This window comes from Pavona decussata, unplaced genomic scaffold, assembly GCF_977016875.1.
Source record: "Pavona decussata unplaced genomic scaffold, jaPavDecu1.1 SCAFFOLD_217, whole genome shotgun sequence".
NCBI lineage: Eukaryota > Metazoa > Cnidaria > Anthozoa > Scleractinia > Agariciidae > Pavona > Pavona decussata.
Window position 1 is genome coordinate 1,168,545 of NW_028145622.1, and position 16,423 is coordinate 1,184,967.

General features: G+C 38.8%; 4 protein-coding genes across 14 annotated transcripts in view; 3 read left to right on the top strand and 1 right to left on the bottom strand.

The window, feature by feature from the left end:
- LOC146459731 (uncharacterized) overlaps positions 1–6,876 on the top strand; it is a 174,935-nt gene extending 168,059 nt beyond the window's left edge. The window contains exon 21 of the mRNA XM_085089046.1: positions 6,764–6,876. The gene's annotated coding sequence lies outside the window, so the exon portion shown is untranslated. The remainder of the gene's footprint in view (positions 1–6,763) is intronic.
- LOC146459736 (uncharacterized) overlaps positions 1–6,901 on the top strand; it is a 73,145-nt gene extending 66,244 nt beyond the window's left edge. Inside the window, exons 2-3 of the mRNA XM_085089061.1 lie at positions 3,176–6,490; positions 6,764–6,901. Of these exons, the coding sequence (XP_084945187.1) occupies positions 3,416–6,478 (3,063 nt within the window). The 5' untranslated portion in view covers positions 3,176–3,415 and the 3' untranslated portion in view covers positions 6,479–6,490; positions 6,764–6,901. The remainder of the gene's footprint in view (positions 1–3,175; positions 6,491–6,763) is intronic.
- Positions 1–16,423, top strand: part of LOC146459734 (uncharacterized) — a 159,204-nt gene that overhangs the window by 123,933 nt on the left and 18,848 nt on the right. The window contains exon 1 of one of the 11 annotated variants that reach the window (XM_085089058.1): positions 15,730–15,936. The exons of the other annotated variants lie outside the window; for them this stretch is intronic. The gene's annotated coding sequence lies outside the window, so the exon portion shown is untranslated. Of the gene's footprint in view, positions 1–15,729; positions 15,937–16,423 lie in introns of those variants that run through there. 11 annotated transcript variants of the gene reach the window in all.
- The window catches only part of LOC146459735 (borealin-like), a 135,543-nt gene that overhangs the window by 80,474 nt on the left and 38,646 nt on the right, over positions 1–16,423 (bottom strand). The window lies entirely within an intron of this gene.

The window sequence follows — 16,423 nt, forward strand, 5'->3', positions numbered from 1 at the left end:
AAACAAGAAGCTGTTTTCAGCTTATACTCGGGCCATGTTTGACTGCGTGGTGCGTAAGCTTACAGATCTTTTGGAAGTGATAACCTCCAGCATCGTTAACTCCCCCAAACCGATAGATACAGAGATATAGTGAGGCAATAAGTAACCACCAGATAGAATTGCATTTCTTGCAGTCAGAATGAAATACAGGGGAAAACGACATTTGTCATGCACAGAAGAAACAATAAAAATAGACACATAAACAGATTAAGTTTCTTCGCGTCTGTTCATGTGACCCCGGGTCAATTGGCTAAAAATATTAAGACTTTAGCCTTCATAGAGAGAAATACCTCGCAAATTCTTAATGACTTCTTTAAATCATTTCTGTCCAAACCTGTAAATATCCGGACTTGAACAATGATGACGGAAAACGCTTCAAAAGTTTGCGTTTTAATACAATGCCAGTGATCACCACAAGATTTAGTAGAAAGCGTAGAACACTTTTAATTGAATGTGACCTTCACACGCACACAACGATCATATCATACCGGAAATTGCTGTTAGAGTGATCAATGCTTGGGGTCATACAGATATTTATATGACTCTCGGTTCGTATTGAAACATAATCAATGTCTCCAAATCAAAGGTAAGAACGTAAGGATTAATGCCTGGGAATGAAAGCATCCCGGTATGAAGCACAAGGTATTCTACTTAAGAAATGTTTTCTCCTGTATTTTACTCGTACTGCAAATAATGCAATTTTATCTGGTGGTTTCTTATTGCTTCACTATATCTCTGTATCTATCGATTAACGCATAAGACTTCGTGTCATGAGTTACGTTATCGGTTGCGTTCTTTGTAGTCCGGCCGTAAGGTGCCGAGTTATAATTACGTGGGATACCCTAATGGGCATGCCGCGTCTAAAAATGGGTTCCGAGCAATCGCGAATCCCAAAAAAATTAAAAGAATTTGATAACGTGACCAAAAACTTGACTCGTGCCGCACGAGTACAAAAAAAAAGGGACGGAGAACTTAACTCGTGGTCCGAAGTCTTATCTCTCGGCCCATCGCGACCAAAATAAAAAATAAAAATAATAATTTGATAACGCGAACGAAAACTTACCTCGTGCCGCCTTACGGCCCGAGTAATGATCGCATGGTCGATATTTCCAACTGAACGATGTTTCGGCGTTTTTTGAACAAATGAAACTAGTAGTACTCATCAGTACTGCTAGTATTTTTGTCAACCGAAGCCGCAAAGAGAAAAGTAAACATGATGCGAAAACAGTAAAAAGTTTTCATCGATTTCTTCACCCTCACTTATTCAAAACCAGCGATCAGACGTTCTAATCCTCGATTTGTTGGCTAGTTGTTTAATTCTCGGTTTTCACATGACGTCACCAAATTCTAAAATTCAAAACTGGGAGGCCTACAAAATTTTTTACCTCCATTCAAGGAAAGATTACCTAAAAATATGTCTGTTCACAATTTCTTAGCTCGATGTCGTGCTTCCTTTTGAAAATGGAACGGTTTCAATTTCTGAGTTTCCATCGTGCGTGACATAAGGAGGACGGCCGTGACAGAGCTTTTCCGTATCTTAAAAATGACTCTTCGGGTGATTTTCAGCATTCTAAACAATTTAAGTTTGAGGAGAAATATTAATCTAAACATTCGAAAATTCACAAGGGCAAACAAACCTCTTTTCTGGCAAAAGTGAACTCCAGATGTTTTTTCGCATTTCCGGCCGCCATGTTTGTGTCCCTCTGAGGGACACAAACATGGCGTCTCCATACTAAGCTCTATAAATTTATGTGGAACATTTTGTCAAATAACTCGAGTACAGGATGCCGCACAGACCTGACACTTGGACAGATGCCTTATTTATTTATCCTCTATACCATGTCAATTTCTTGACTTCATTCATGGAATGATTTCGATTTTTTTTTCAATGGCGTGACAGTGAAAACCGAGAATAGAGTCCGCAGGATCAAAAAAGCTGCTGCTCTCATAATATTGGCGCGAAAACATGACGCGCTCTTCAGTTAATTAATTTATTCCACGTATCAATCGTATTTCGTATAATTACGTCGTTCCGCAAACTCATTCCTCCTTTTAACCTCAACGCTTAATAAACATCTGAGATTTCTTGTTGTTGTGTATCGTCTTTTCGTCTGAATTCACAATAATTGAACTAAGCCACCACGAATATAGTTAATAAACTTGATTGGTTCCTTTTTTTATCAACTTTCACCGCCACTGCCACACGTACTTGTATTCCTCGTCTTAAAAAACCTTCTTTCTAAGCATCAGAGGAAAGATTGATATTTCTGTGCTGTATCCTCGTTTTTTCTCGTTTGAAAAGTTAGGAATTGAACATTTTGTTGTGCTGGCTAAGAACGTAACAAGTTCTTTTTGTAGAACTCGGACCTGTAACCGTCTTCACGAAAGATTTATATTGTGATCAACAATAGTTTCTTAACTGGCTGAAAAAAAAAAAAAGCATGAATCGCGAAACAAAGCCAATTTGAATGAAATCTAGGCTTTATGATGGTGGCTTGTTAAAACAAAACATTCTCCACATTAGGTTGCTTCGCTTTGCCCCTATGCCCAGAGAAAAACAAACAGGTTTCAAAATACTTAAAATATATATCCGTCATCATAAAGTGGTAATTTTGTCTCAAGGAGCGAAATGTTCGCCTCATTTAACTAAGGTAAAAGAATAATAGGAAGTGGTAAAATGAAAATATAAAAGAAAGAACGCAAACTTGCAATGCAGTTGCAGTTGGATCACAATTCACCACTTCAGAAACGATCTCCTAATTAACCTCTGTTAAAACTTGGTCCCACTTTTAAAATTGAAAAATTTCAGTGTGTTTAATTGTCTATATTTCATTTGTTTTTCTCTATTTGCATAATATAAAGACGATGAACCATGACTGGTTTTCCTGCCCGCCTTGTATTGTTGATGTATAACGGCAGTGACGACGATGATGATGATGGCAATTAAGATTAAAATTCTTAGTAAAAGTGTACTCGTTTCCTCCAGTACAAATCACTGAAGTAGATTCAAAATTAATTACGCTTTGTAAGATTTGACAGCGAGGAGACTAAAGTTCAACAGCAAGTTTAAAACACATGATAAGCAAGCAACTTTTTTTATTTCCATTTATTCCACAAGTATGTTTATGTTTGACAGGAAAATGGCAGAGATGCAAATGACTGCTGTGAAAAAAGTGGGAAGGATGGTAATAACATCCCCGAAAATCTCCAAGCAACACTGCAATACTATGAACGTGAACTTAAAATTGCAAAGGAAACGGGAGACAAATTACAAGAAGGGAAGATTTGTTGTCATCTTGGGAACGTTTATTACAGTCATGAGGATTTCAAAAAAGTCATTCAGTACCATGAACGTTGCCTAGAAATCGAAAGAAATATGGGAGACGTCTCAGGTGAGGAAAACGTGTATGGTAAGCTAGGAAACGCTTATCACGGACTCGGAGATTTCAAAAAAGCCATTCATTACCATGAACGATGCCTAGAAGTCGCAAAAAAAGTGGGGAACGTCTCAAAAGAAGGAAGGGCGTATGGTAATATAGGTTGCGATTATCAGGGACTCGGAGATTTCCAAAAAGCCGTTCACTACCGTGACCTTTGCCTAGAAATCGCAAGAATAGTGGGTGACGTCTCAAGTGAAGGAAGGGCGTATAATAATCTAGGCAACGATTATCACGGACTCGGAGATTTCAAAAAAGCCATTCACTGCCATGAACTTTGCCTAGAAATCGCAAGAAAAGTGGGAGACGACTCAACTGAAGGAGCGGCGTATGGTAATTTAGGAAACGCTTTTCAGGGACTCGGAGATTTCAAAAAAGCCATTCACTATCATGACCTTTACCTAGAAATCGCAAGAAAAGTGGGAGACGTCTCAAGTGAAGGAGCGACGTATGGTAATCTAGGCAACGATTATCAGGGACTCAGAGATTTCAAAAAAGCCGTTCACTACCATGACCTTTGCCTAGAAATCGCAAGAAAAGTTGGAAACGACTCAACTGAAGGAGCGGCGTATGGTAATCTAGGCAACGATTATCACGGACTCGGAGATTTCAAAAAAGCTATTCACTACCATGAACTTTGCCTAGAAATCGCAAGAAAAGTTGGAAACGACTCAACTGAAGGAGCGGCGTATGGTAATCTAGGCAACGATTATCACAAACTCGGAGATTTCAAAAAAGCCATTCACTACCATGACCTTTCCCTAGAAATTGCAAGAAAAGTGGGAGACGTCTCAACTGAAGGAGCGGCGTATGGTAATCTAGGGAACGATTATCACAAACTCGGAGATTTCAAAAAAGCCGTTCACTACCATGACCTTTCCCTAGAAATCGCAAGAAAAGTGGGAGACGTCTCAAGTGTAAGGAAGACGTATGGTAATATAGGCAACGATTATCGGGGACTCGGAGATTTCCAAAAAGCCATACACTACCATGACCTTCACCTAGAAATCGCAAGAAAAGTGGGAGACGTCTCAAGTGAGGGAACGACGTACGGTAATCTAGGCAGCGATTATCATAGAGTCGGAGATTTCCAAAAAGCCATACACTACCATGAACGTTGCCTAGAAATCGCAAGAAAAGTGGGAGACGTCTCAAGTGAGGGAACGGCGTATAGTAATTTAGGCAATGATTATCTTTATGTCGGAGATTTCCAAAAAGCCATACATTACCATGAACGTTGCCTAGAAATCGCAAGAAAAGTGGGAGACGTCTCAAGTGAGGGAACGGCGTATGGTAATCTAGGCAACGATTATCATGAACTCGGAGATTTCCAAAAAGCCTTATACTGCCACGAACGATGCCTAGAAATCGCAAGAAAAGTGGGAGACGTCTCAAATAAAGGAACGGCGTATTGTAATCTAGGCAGTTGTTATAGCAAACTCGGAGATTTCCAAAAAGCCATACACTACCATGAACGTTGCCTAGAAATCGCAAGAAAAATGGGAGACAGAGACTTCATTGGTTATGCGTTTAATAACCTTGGAGCTGCCTTTCAATCAATTGGTTCTTTATGCCAAGCTGAAGAATGTTACATAAACAGTATAAAGACGTTGAATGATGTAAGGCGCAATCTTGCGTTTAATGATGACTTGAAGGTGAGCTTGCGCCATTTGTACCAAAAGGTATATGCTAATTTACGGCGTTTGTTTTTAGTGCAAGGTAAGGTCGTGGAGGCTCTCTTATGTGCTGAGCATGGACGTGCACAGGCTCTGAATGATCTCATGGAGTTCAAGTATGCATCCAAAATCACCCGAGCCGAATCTTTTACAGAAACAAAAACTATAACTGACATTTACAGTTATCTTCCTTCCAATACAGTTTTCATTGCGCTCGTGGACCAAGGAGTAATTTTTTGGGTTTTACAGAAAGAAAAGGATGTAAAGATAAGAGGAAAACGGACCCCCGATGGCCAAGTTGATGCCGAGGATTTCTTGGATACCACACTGAAGAAAATTCGTGGAAGAACTTTTGTCAAATGTGAAGATCGTTCACTGGACATAGCCAAAGATGACAATCTTACAGATGCGAGATCCTCTCCCGGGAAAAAGCAAAATCAATCTTCCAGTCCCCGAAATAGTGCCTTAAGTTTACTATATGAGACCATCGTGAGTCCTATACAAGATCTGTTACTTGGAAATGAAGTAATTTTCGTTCCCGAGGGTCCATTGTGTTTGGCTCCTTTCGCTGCATTCATGGACTCAGATTCCAAGTACCTCTGCGAATCTTTCAGAATCCGCGTGATTCCATCGCTGATGAGTTTGAAATTGATAGCCGATTGTCCCGCTGATTACCACATTAAGACTGGGGCACTGATCGTGGGTGATCCTTGGATACAGGACGTTACTTTTGAGGGGACGAAGTTTCCGCAACTGCAATTCGCACGAAAAGAAGCTCAGATGATTGGGCGAATACTTCACACTACGTCGCTAATTGGAGAGCATGCAACGAAGAATGAAGTATTGAAACGACTCTCCTCGGTTTCTTTGGTGCACATTGCAGCACATGGGCGAATGGAAACAGGAGAAATTCTCTTAGCACCAAATCCTTCACCGGTATCACGGACTCCTATCGAGGAAGACTTCCTTTTAACAATGAAAGATGTGCTGAATGCTCAGATGCGAGCAAGGTTGGTTGTGCTGAGTTGCTGTCATAGTGCCCGTGGGGAGATTAAGGCTGAGGGTGTGGTGGGCATCGCACGGGCATTCTTGGGTGCTGGTGCTCGGTCTGTTCTGGTGTCATTGTGGGCGATTGATGATGAGGCTACTATGGAGTTCATGAGAATATTCTACCAGCACTTAATGAAAGGTGAAAGTGCCAGTGAAGCTCTGAACCAAGCCATGAAATCCATGAGAGAATCTGACGAGTTTAGTGAAGTAGATTACTGGGCTCCGTTTGTACTCATTGGTGATGACGTCACACTAGAATTGGGCAGACAAGAGTAGCTGACCTCCTCTGTGAGTAGATTGATGAAAGTTTGAAATAAAAGAATATACTAACAGTTGATCTCCTTTAACTTTTTGGAAAAAACAGATAAGAGATCCCTTCCCCGTTATATGTTTCAAAGGTGTTGAAAAAAAAAAAAGAAAGAAAGAAAACTCAAAAACTAAGGAAAAAAATACTCGGTCGCTAAAACACTATCTTGCATATTCAATTTTTAGCCCTCTAAAAAGTATTGTACATTTGTTGTTGTTACTCAAATTTGCCTTCCTGTTGTTTTTGCTTTTTAGCTGCTGAACGCAGATCTGTGATAAAAGAAGAAAAGACCACAGGACCATTTGTTACGGCTTACGTCATGAAGAAAACGTCATGAAAAGAAACTCGCACAAGAGACTGTAAATAGCTTGTTGATTTTAAGTATCGTGTGATTTTGATTGTTTAAATAGTGGAGAGAATTTCTTTCATTTTATTAGAATTGTTTTCAGATAAGGAATACAGTGGACTCTCTATAAAATTGCGAATTATTTACCTGACCAAATTGTGTTAGCATTTTTTGCCGAGAAAAGTTTGTGCTGAAAAGCAATATTTTAGATTAAATCTTATAGTTTAGTCTCTTTTTCTGCTTTGCTTCTTACTTTGAACATTAATAAGCAAACTGGTAGAAAAAAAGAAAATTTGTATCTAAAAAAATTCAATACAATAAGTGTGTAGATAAAATTTTTTCTTTACTACCGGCATACATTACTCATATGCCTCATTCTATGGAACTGTTATTTTCTTTTCTCGATTTATAAGAGCTTAATACTGTGACTTGGTGATCAACGACATTTATTTGAGAAATTATAATTACTAGAGCATAGGAATAGTAAGAAGAGAAGCAAAAACCAAAAATATAAAAAAAATAAAAAATAAAAAAGCAAAACAAAACAAAAAACCAGCAAAAAAAAATCACAAAAGAAAACCAAGCAAAAAAAAATTAAATATCCTTGATTTAAGCTGTAAGAATGAACTCTTAAACGTAAGAATTACTGTTTCGTGGTGCAATTGAAACATTGTTTCTCTGTATTTGTTTTAAATAAACTACGAGTGCTGGAAATCACATAAGAATAGTAAAGAGAGCTTAGTGCTCAGAAAGTTTCAATCACAATGTTTTATTAGAAATTGGATATGCAAAAAGCTGAATTCATTTCATGCCTGAGCTCCGTTTGTTTTAGATTTTTAAAGCGGTGAAATTACGATCACAAGTGGAGCGACGAATTAAGATTTATAAGACTGCAGATGATGGTGAAGTTTCTTCCAATAGTTGGCGCTCCAAGCTTTAGTTAGGTGTGTAATGTTAGTAGGTACCAACTAGCTGCTGGTTACCTAGACACAAAAAAGCATCTCCATCCGTAAAGTTTAGTTTTAGGGACCGTTCATTTTTTATGAGCATGGGGGGGCTGGTGTGATTTGGGGGGGGGGGGCCACGAGAAAAAAAATGGCACTAAAGGGGGGGGGCTACCAAAAAAAATTGAGTGAAAGAGGGGGGGGTCACCAGAAATAATTGGCTAGTAGGGGAAATTGAAAGTGGCTCAACACAGAAACGGATGAAGAAATTGAATATTATTTCAATTTTATTTAATACGATTTTCCTAACCACTTTTAATTTGTTTTAATTTGTACATACTGAGGTCGAAATCTGCATTTTATATCAACAACAACTGAGGAAATGAAGCATATCTGTTGGAAAAGCAATAATGAATATAAACTGAAGTAGACACCTATGTTTGTACAAGTTCAAATTAATATAAAAACGTAGCAGTCTCACTATTGAATCATCCGTGGGGGAGTAGTTTTCTACAAAGTGGTTGTACTCAAAACTATATCAATAGATTGCTTAATGTTCTGTTTAATAGTACTTACTTTTATAAAGACTGTTGATTAGTAAATTATTTGAACCCAGGAGTATCAGTAGACTCAGTAGTATGCCTAGTGTGAACTTCCAGATTAGTTTTTAATAATAGAACTGTTGTTGGTGACTTTAGTTGATGGTAAATCTGAGCCGTAGGCCATCTTCAGAAAAGCTTGTAACTGTCATTTTTAATAGCAGTACTTTAATATCCAGGCGCGTAGGAGGGGGGGTTCGAGGGGTTCGAACGAACCCCCTTTGAAGATCAATAATGGTGGAAGCAAAAGCACAATGAGGAGGTTGAACAACTACATGAGGTGTACCATGCGAGAGAGTAGAATGTCCGCCCTAGTTCTAATGCATATCAAATATGATATGCCTGTCAATCTTGACGAGATAGCCAATTTGTTCGAAGGCCTACACCCGTGAATGATGCAGTTTACCAGCTTGGTGTATGACTATCAGCAGATTGAATAGTTATCAGAACTTGACAGGGCGCGGAATGTACATTGAACTTTCTTGTTTAAATTGAAACAATTATGCTGTAGAAATGATGTATATAGCTTAAAAAGCTGCTGTAAAACAAATTTGTGATTTGCCTAAAATGGGTCTCAAAATGCAGGAAATGAGGTTTCTGGGAACCTAGATTTTCAAAAATTTCCGGGGGACCATGCCCCCGGACCCCCCTAGTGAGCAAGATTTGGGGCTCAACAAACACCCCTATCTAACCCTTACCTACGCGCCTGATATCTGTGTCCGCTGTTTATTTCTGTTTCATATGACTCGTAATCGTTGATTGGTATGCTTCAATCCGTATTTTGTTAGTCAGATCTGTACGTGTATTAATTGTTTCTACTCGAAGAGGAGTAATTTCACGTTAACCATTTGCTTGATTAATTTTTATAGTTCCTTTGAGAATCTAAATGGAAATTTAGGGTTTGCCGTAGCCGTAAACGTGTTCCTATCTATAAAACGTTTTTTTAAACAAGAGAAATCTGTACCTAAGCAGAGAACGGTAACTTTTTAATAGTACTGTAAAGAAATCACAGTAACAATTACATTTATCTTTGATATAAACAGTACATAAGCGTTTTGTTAAAGTTAGGAGTATGATTTGTTTCTGGTTGGGCGGGAGGTGGGGGGGGGGGGGGGGGGTCATCAGAAAAAATAGTTTCTGCTGGGGGGGGGCCATGTGGAAAAAATTGCATGCTAGGGGGGGGGTCATACAGTTTCGTAGTGGCAATTAACCAAATTCCACCAGCCCCCCCATGCTCATAAAAAATGAACGGTCCCTTAGTTTTCAATGTTAGAAAAAACTGGATTTTAGTCCTCGATTGCCGACTTGATTGGCCATCATGTCAGTTTGAAATAGTTTTCCTTTTCCTTAGTAAAGAGAAAATCGATTATCTGTACTCCTCAATTTCCCAGATTATTACTTCGAGTTACTGAATTCTTGAAAATATTACCGAGTCGAGATTTGTGAAAACATGCAAATGTAACTCGGTGCTAGTAAGAAAGGCGCAGCCCCAGAGAGAGATATTATCAAGTTTTAACTGCAAATACCATACTACGTTTTGATGTAGGATAAATAATAATTTGTAGCACGATGAGAAAGAGTAACGTAGAAGCTCAAAGCAGCCATGTTTACTGCAATTAGTTTAACGTCTTCTCATTGAACATTGAATATTTAAAATTAACGCCCAGTTTAACCTCGCAACAACAAAAAAAGTATTTTGAGGTATGTGCAGGAGTAAGGAAGCGAGATCGAAAGAAACTTGGATAACGGTCGGGATAGACCTTGATGAAACTACAAAATTTGCCAAGTTTATTTCGTAATTTAATTTAATTTAAAATATGCCGGCTGTAACAAATAATCAGTTTACTTCCTCTAGACAACCGAGGTGGATCTGTAATTTAGAAACTTGGTAACCATGAAATTTGTAAATACTGTTTAGATCAAAATGCAAAAATTCCACGATGAAAACGTGACAAAGGAAAGCCTGGCAATTTACCCTTTTTTACGGTTACCATCAGAAATATCGTTAGAAAATAAAATTGGCAATTATAGTAAAAGTCTAACAAGAAATTTACTAGGTGCGTTCAAAGAAGATTTAAAAATTTTTAAAACTTTCGATATGGTAAAACAAATTTTGTGTGCTTTAATTTGCGGTGGGTGTAAAATCTACATTTGGCTCACTCTTTTTTGCCACAAGATCTAAAAAAAAAGCCTAAGTTTTATGAACATGACCTTTTGCTGAATTCCAAAGTAAACACAGTGTGGTATTAGGCCCTGTTTACATGGAGGGAATAAGATCCTAGTACTAGGAAAGTCGTAGAAAGCGAAACAACTTTTCATTTGGTTAACATGCAGGAATTTTGATCAGGGTGGTTGCCAAGTGGAATGGGAAAAGAACAAAAATTGTCGGCCCTTAGCAGCTGAACGCTCGGTCGCCACCATGTTTGTTTTTAGATCGTAGCGGTAGGACCAAGTACAACCCTTTGCATGGAAACTGAATACAGAAAACATGTGGCACTATTTTGATCCACCTTCTAGGATCTTCCTCTCCTCATGTAATCAGCATCTTAGATGAAAATGTTTCTTACGTACAGATCACATTGTAAAAACTACATAATAGAATATTTTAATGCTTAATTTAGGGTGGTTATTCAGTGTCCGTCGGCACCTATTTACAAGTGCATTTCAAGTAAAGGAGATCGTTTTTCGCAAGTGCGCTCAATCTCTCTTTTCCCTAACCATGGTACGATGTCAAAACTTTATTAACCCTTTACAGTGTAAGCCCTAGTTCCGGTAATCAGCATCAAAGTTCTCCTTGTAATATCCATGCTTATTCAACCCCTCAGGTCATGAGAATTAAGGATATGATCACCCTAGGTGAATTTTCTTGATAGTTAATGACTTCTCCTCAGTACATTTACAAGAAAATTGTGGGGCAAGGCAGGAGATTGTTCTCTGATTTAAGGGATTAAAGGGCTAACAATAAATTGGTTTTTCACACGTGCGTAGCCTGATTCTGAATTTCAATACTTCAACTGTCGCATTATTTCAAATAAAATAAGATAAGAAAACAACAATAATTCTCACTTCACTGGATAACTCCCTGATTAAGCCCATATCTTTTTAGATTATAAATGTAAACAGATGTTTCCGAGAAACAAAACCTTTCTTATATGAAACATTGCTTTACTTTCTCTGAAACAACGGAGCAGTGGGAACGCAGATCTCTGGTCAGATGGCTTGGGAATCATTTTCTTTGAACTTGTAGACTGCAAGCAGTCCCTTTCTGGATAGTGGAGAGGTCGCGCGAAATAGCCAAGCGCGAAAAAACTGGAGCAAACGAACGGTGGGGGGCTTGGGGAGAGGTTTATTTCTCCTCACTACAGTCTCGCTGCGCTGTGAGCGCACCCTCTCGACTGACCAGAAAGAGACTGCTTGCAGTCTATTGAACTTGCTTCACATTGCGTGTCTCCCCTCCCTTAAATTTAGCATGTGAACTGTTGTAGAAATCAAACAAAATGCGAGAAAGTGGCAACCTTTACGAATGTGGCAGATTGAAAATTTACCAATCACTTTATTGATAGGAAACACTCAGCAAGCCAATGATTTAAAAATTTATTTTCTTCAACAAGAAAAACGGTGCCCTGTATTATCTCTCCCCACCTCGGAAAACTGCAATACTGCAATGGAAACCTTAGAAAATTGAGACGAACTAGCATCCTATCAGGGGCACCCAACGGAATATTTCGGTAAAATATCTGTTCGGATGGAAGGTCCCCTAACAGTTTCGAAAGTTTTCGCATAGCGATCCCCTAGACTTTTCAAGGTTTTTCGGACTTGAAACCATCAAGTTTCCCTTGCCAGAATTTTCGGAAATGATGTGCTCACGTTTTATAACTCACATAATTTTTAAATGGTGTTTTTGTCCGCTAAAATTTGCGTCCGTCAGTATATTCTAAAAGCTGCTAAAAAGTTTGCTGAGGAATTGAGGTATCACCAGGAATTTACACAGCTTAAAATTTTTTTCCCTAACGTTTTTGAATGAATAGGTTATACGCCTATAATGTTTGGATGAGCATTTATATTCCCTAAGATTTTCGCTTAATTTTCGAAGTCATAGGTATAGCGAAAAAAGTCCCGTAAAATTTTCTTATGAAACTATGGCTATTACGTGTCCTCGAACTTTCGGCAAGACCCATCAGGATAGATTAAACTTTCGCAGAAGACAAAAAAGCCCCTCAAACTTTCGACACGACCAATGTTCCCCTATGATATCCGAACAGATAAATATTTCTTAGGGCAGCTCCAAATTAACCAAACAGCCTCCTAAAACATACAGTAATCCATTTTAGGCACTTCTGACGTATTTAGGAAGATTTGGTCGTTGGGTGCCCCTGATCCCATCCAGGAGAGTGGGAAGGAAAGGGTTCGGCGCATGTAAAGATCGACGTATGAATCAGTTAGGATCGACAGATTTGCATTTGGGTCGACCCGCCGTTCTATTCGACTGCGCCAGTCGAATAGAACGGCAAAAGTTCGACTTCGATTCAGACGTCGAACTTTTCATGTGCCGAACCAAATGCATACGTTACGTATAAATTATATAAATTATATCTATCCCAGAGGTCTGTGCATTCCATCGACTTGGCATGTGCGCAAAGAACTTCATTCTGAACAAGATGGCGGGAAAAGAGGAATGTGCTTGTTCTTCTTGTTTCGAAACAACTGAATATACTTGTCTGAGATGCGAAAGATTAAAAAAAAAAAAAGAATCTATTCTTGAAGTGCACACGCACTTCAAACCGACAGAAACTTTCCAATACAGGCTCTATCAAAGGCGAAGCGTCAAGACTTCTCAGAACAAAATCTTCAAAAACAACATTTGAAGAAAACATTACTCTATTCAAACAGAGATTACGCAACAGAGGTTACCTCGATAACCTTGTAAATAAAACTCTTTCAAGAGTCAACCTCAAGAATGTCGGCACTACAAAACCAAAAAACCTGCAAAAACATTTTGAGGTTTGTTATGGAATATCGTCCTTCCGTGCCTAACCTAAAACAATTCAGATGAGTAAACACAGGAGCCATAATCAGGGATGGAGACCGTAAGCGTGGGGTCCACGCGTCCCCATGAGTTGTACCAAAAAAATCTATTTTTAGCCCCCCCCCCTCCCCCCCCCCTCCTCATGTCATAAACCCGCGTGAATACACGTAAATTTGCGTGGGGCTACTATCTTATATATGACACGGAAAGCAGCTGAGAAAAAATTCACTTAAGATAAAAAAAATCCTTACCTGTGTGAGTACATGTCCGTAGAGTGTAAGCTTTTTTCATTCATTCAACAGTAGCAACGCACGCAGCGCCACCGTGTTGGCGCCTTTTTGACTTTACTGTGAGAGTCATGTGATCAATAGGCCGCTTATTCCAACTTTTCCCGTCTTCTTTTAATTGTTACCTTTTCCTTTGTGAGAGTCTAATTCCTTAAATGTGGGCACTGAGTAGATATTCCCTGGCAGAATTTTAAAATTTGGACGCCAGTTTGAACGGGTAGAAAAAAATTTCAATTTCTCCACGTGCGATCTTGGCCGTTTACACGCGTGCGCGCACGCGCGTCTGGCGCAATTTTTTTTCTAAAAATAGATTTTTTTGGTACAACACATGGGGACAAGCCCACAAGTCAAAATGGCATCTCGTTATGGTTTCCATCCCTGATTATGGCTGCTGATAAATGACACTTGATAGAAAATCAGCCTCTGCTAAGGGAGATCTACAAAGACCCTTCCTTACTTTCGTACAGAAAAGAGAGATCTTAACAAGACGTTTTCGTAAGCTTTGAAGGTCATATTCTACCTATCTCGACCAGTAGGAGCCGTGTTTGGCCTATCTTTATTATTTTACCAAACAAGTTCTTTTATGTCAGCATTCATCTTTCCCGCCATTTTAAATCTAGTTGAGTAAAAACAACAGCCGCTGACCGCGAAAATCTACTTTCTCACCTTAGCTTTAACTAAGTTCGACTTCAGTTAGGTTCGACGTCTGAATCAACTGCCGAACTTAATTATTTGGGTCGACCTTAATAGGTATTAGGTTCGGCTCATGTAAAGTTCGACGTATGAACCGGGCCTTAGTGTTCTCCTGCTGCTTTGCTTTGTTTTGTTTTACGTTACGTTACTTCCTGATTTATAATTTGGAAATGTTGTTTCATTTTCACGCGACTTAATTCTCTACAATTAAATTTTATCAAAATGTACACTGTGTGAATAGAAAGACGCAGTAAACAACGTTTTTTCCTTATTTTCGGTCATTTGTCCTCATATCCTGATAACTCGAACCTTTTTCCATTTCCGTTTAACGTTCGAGTTATCGGGAGTCGACTGTATCAATGTCACGCCGTAAGGCGTAAGGGGGGAGGGGGGTGGAGGGGGGGGGGGAAGACCGAGAATTAAGGCCGGTAGGGCTTTTGAACAAAGCAGAGATGTTCTTTCATTACCTCGCTGCAGGACATCTGTGTATTGTCAGTAAACTCACTATACCTCATTGAAAATTTGTTAAAAAGTCCACTGAAATAGCCAAAAGTACCCATTACGGGTAAATTTATTGCTTTCAAGCCCCCTGATTTTAGCCAGTACGACTAACAAAATAATATTCAAGGACAAAAATGTTCGTGGATGTTTGTTTTGCCGGACAAATGGAGTGACAGAAAGAAACTGCATGCAAGAATCATCGGACTTCAACGCTTTTTCGCTTTCAACCGTGATTTTTCCCAACACTTATTTCTCCCATCTTGTAACTTGAATCTGCCGCTAATACTCTCCGTTTTTATAAGTCAAAGAATGTTTTATTCAAACATTCAGAGCGCCTAAAGCTTCGTCTGGGGTTGAGATTTCACCGGCAGTACAACACGCTTTTTAGACGTTTGGTCGGGAAGAAAGCTCAAATACTATATCTTAAATATTTCTAACCGTAATTGCATACTAGTATTGTTTAAATTTTAGTTTTCGAAGCCAAGCTGTGAGACCTGAGAGTTGCATTGCGAGCGAAAATCCTTCATGACTGTGATTGATGTGCCGAGTGCAGAAAGATTGCCATTTCAGCTCTCCCCTCCCCCCACCCAATAATAATAATAATAATAATAATAATAATAATAATACCCGTTTAAAATGTCATTATTTTCCAGCTGGAGATAAAAAAAATTCAACGACATGGTTTGATTTTGTTTAACATTGTTTTTTAGAACCAGTTATGTTTCTGTTTCATTTTCCCAACGAGTTAATCAAGAATGAAGTATAATTGATAAATTCTCAAAATAGCCCAAGCGTACACCTTTAACATGGATAACAATGGAATATTTTCCTTTTCTCCTCCACATGAACCTTGTCAAAGTGTGTTTTTAACGTATGACGTCGTAACATCTGACAAACAAATTTCATTTTCTTGGAGTGAAGATAGGGTTCCGTGATCTTGAGGTTCACTTTTCAATGCGAGATTCGTCGATGCAAATCACTGAAAACTCATCAAACGGAAGAGAACAGTATCAAGACACCAAAGGTTTGAGGTAAGCACAACTTTAAAATCATGTTTTGTGTGTGAATTGAATGGTTCACGTAATTTAGCAGGTTTTGAATTGAGAGAAAGAACATAAACAACCCAGTTAGATAAACTCGGGTTAGTATATCTTTTTAGCGGTCGGTTCTTTTCTGTAGGCTTGTGTTTCTCTTTTGTCTGACTGGTTACCGAATGGAGATGAAGCTCGATAAAAACGTGTAAAGTATTTTACAAATTGGCTAAACACGATATTCCCGATAATGTTACACCAAGAGATGGGAGATTTTTTTCTCGATTATCACACGAGCGCGCGTTGGATATGAGATAAAAGATAGCCAACGAGACCATTTAAGCGCCGAGTTCGCTATCCAACAAGCGGAAATATAATATTTTGTTTTTGAAAATACTCGATAAAAATTTTTCTTTACGACAGTTTAATGGTCGCTATTTCTCGGGTATGGTATAATGGCTCATATAAACTGGCAACTAAGCCAATC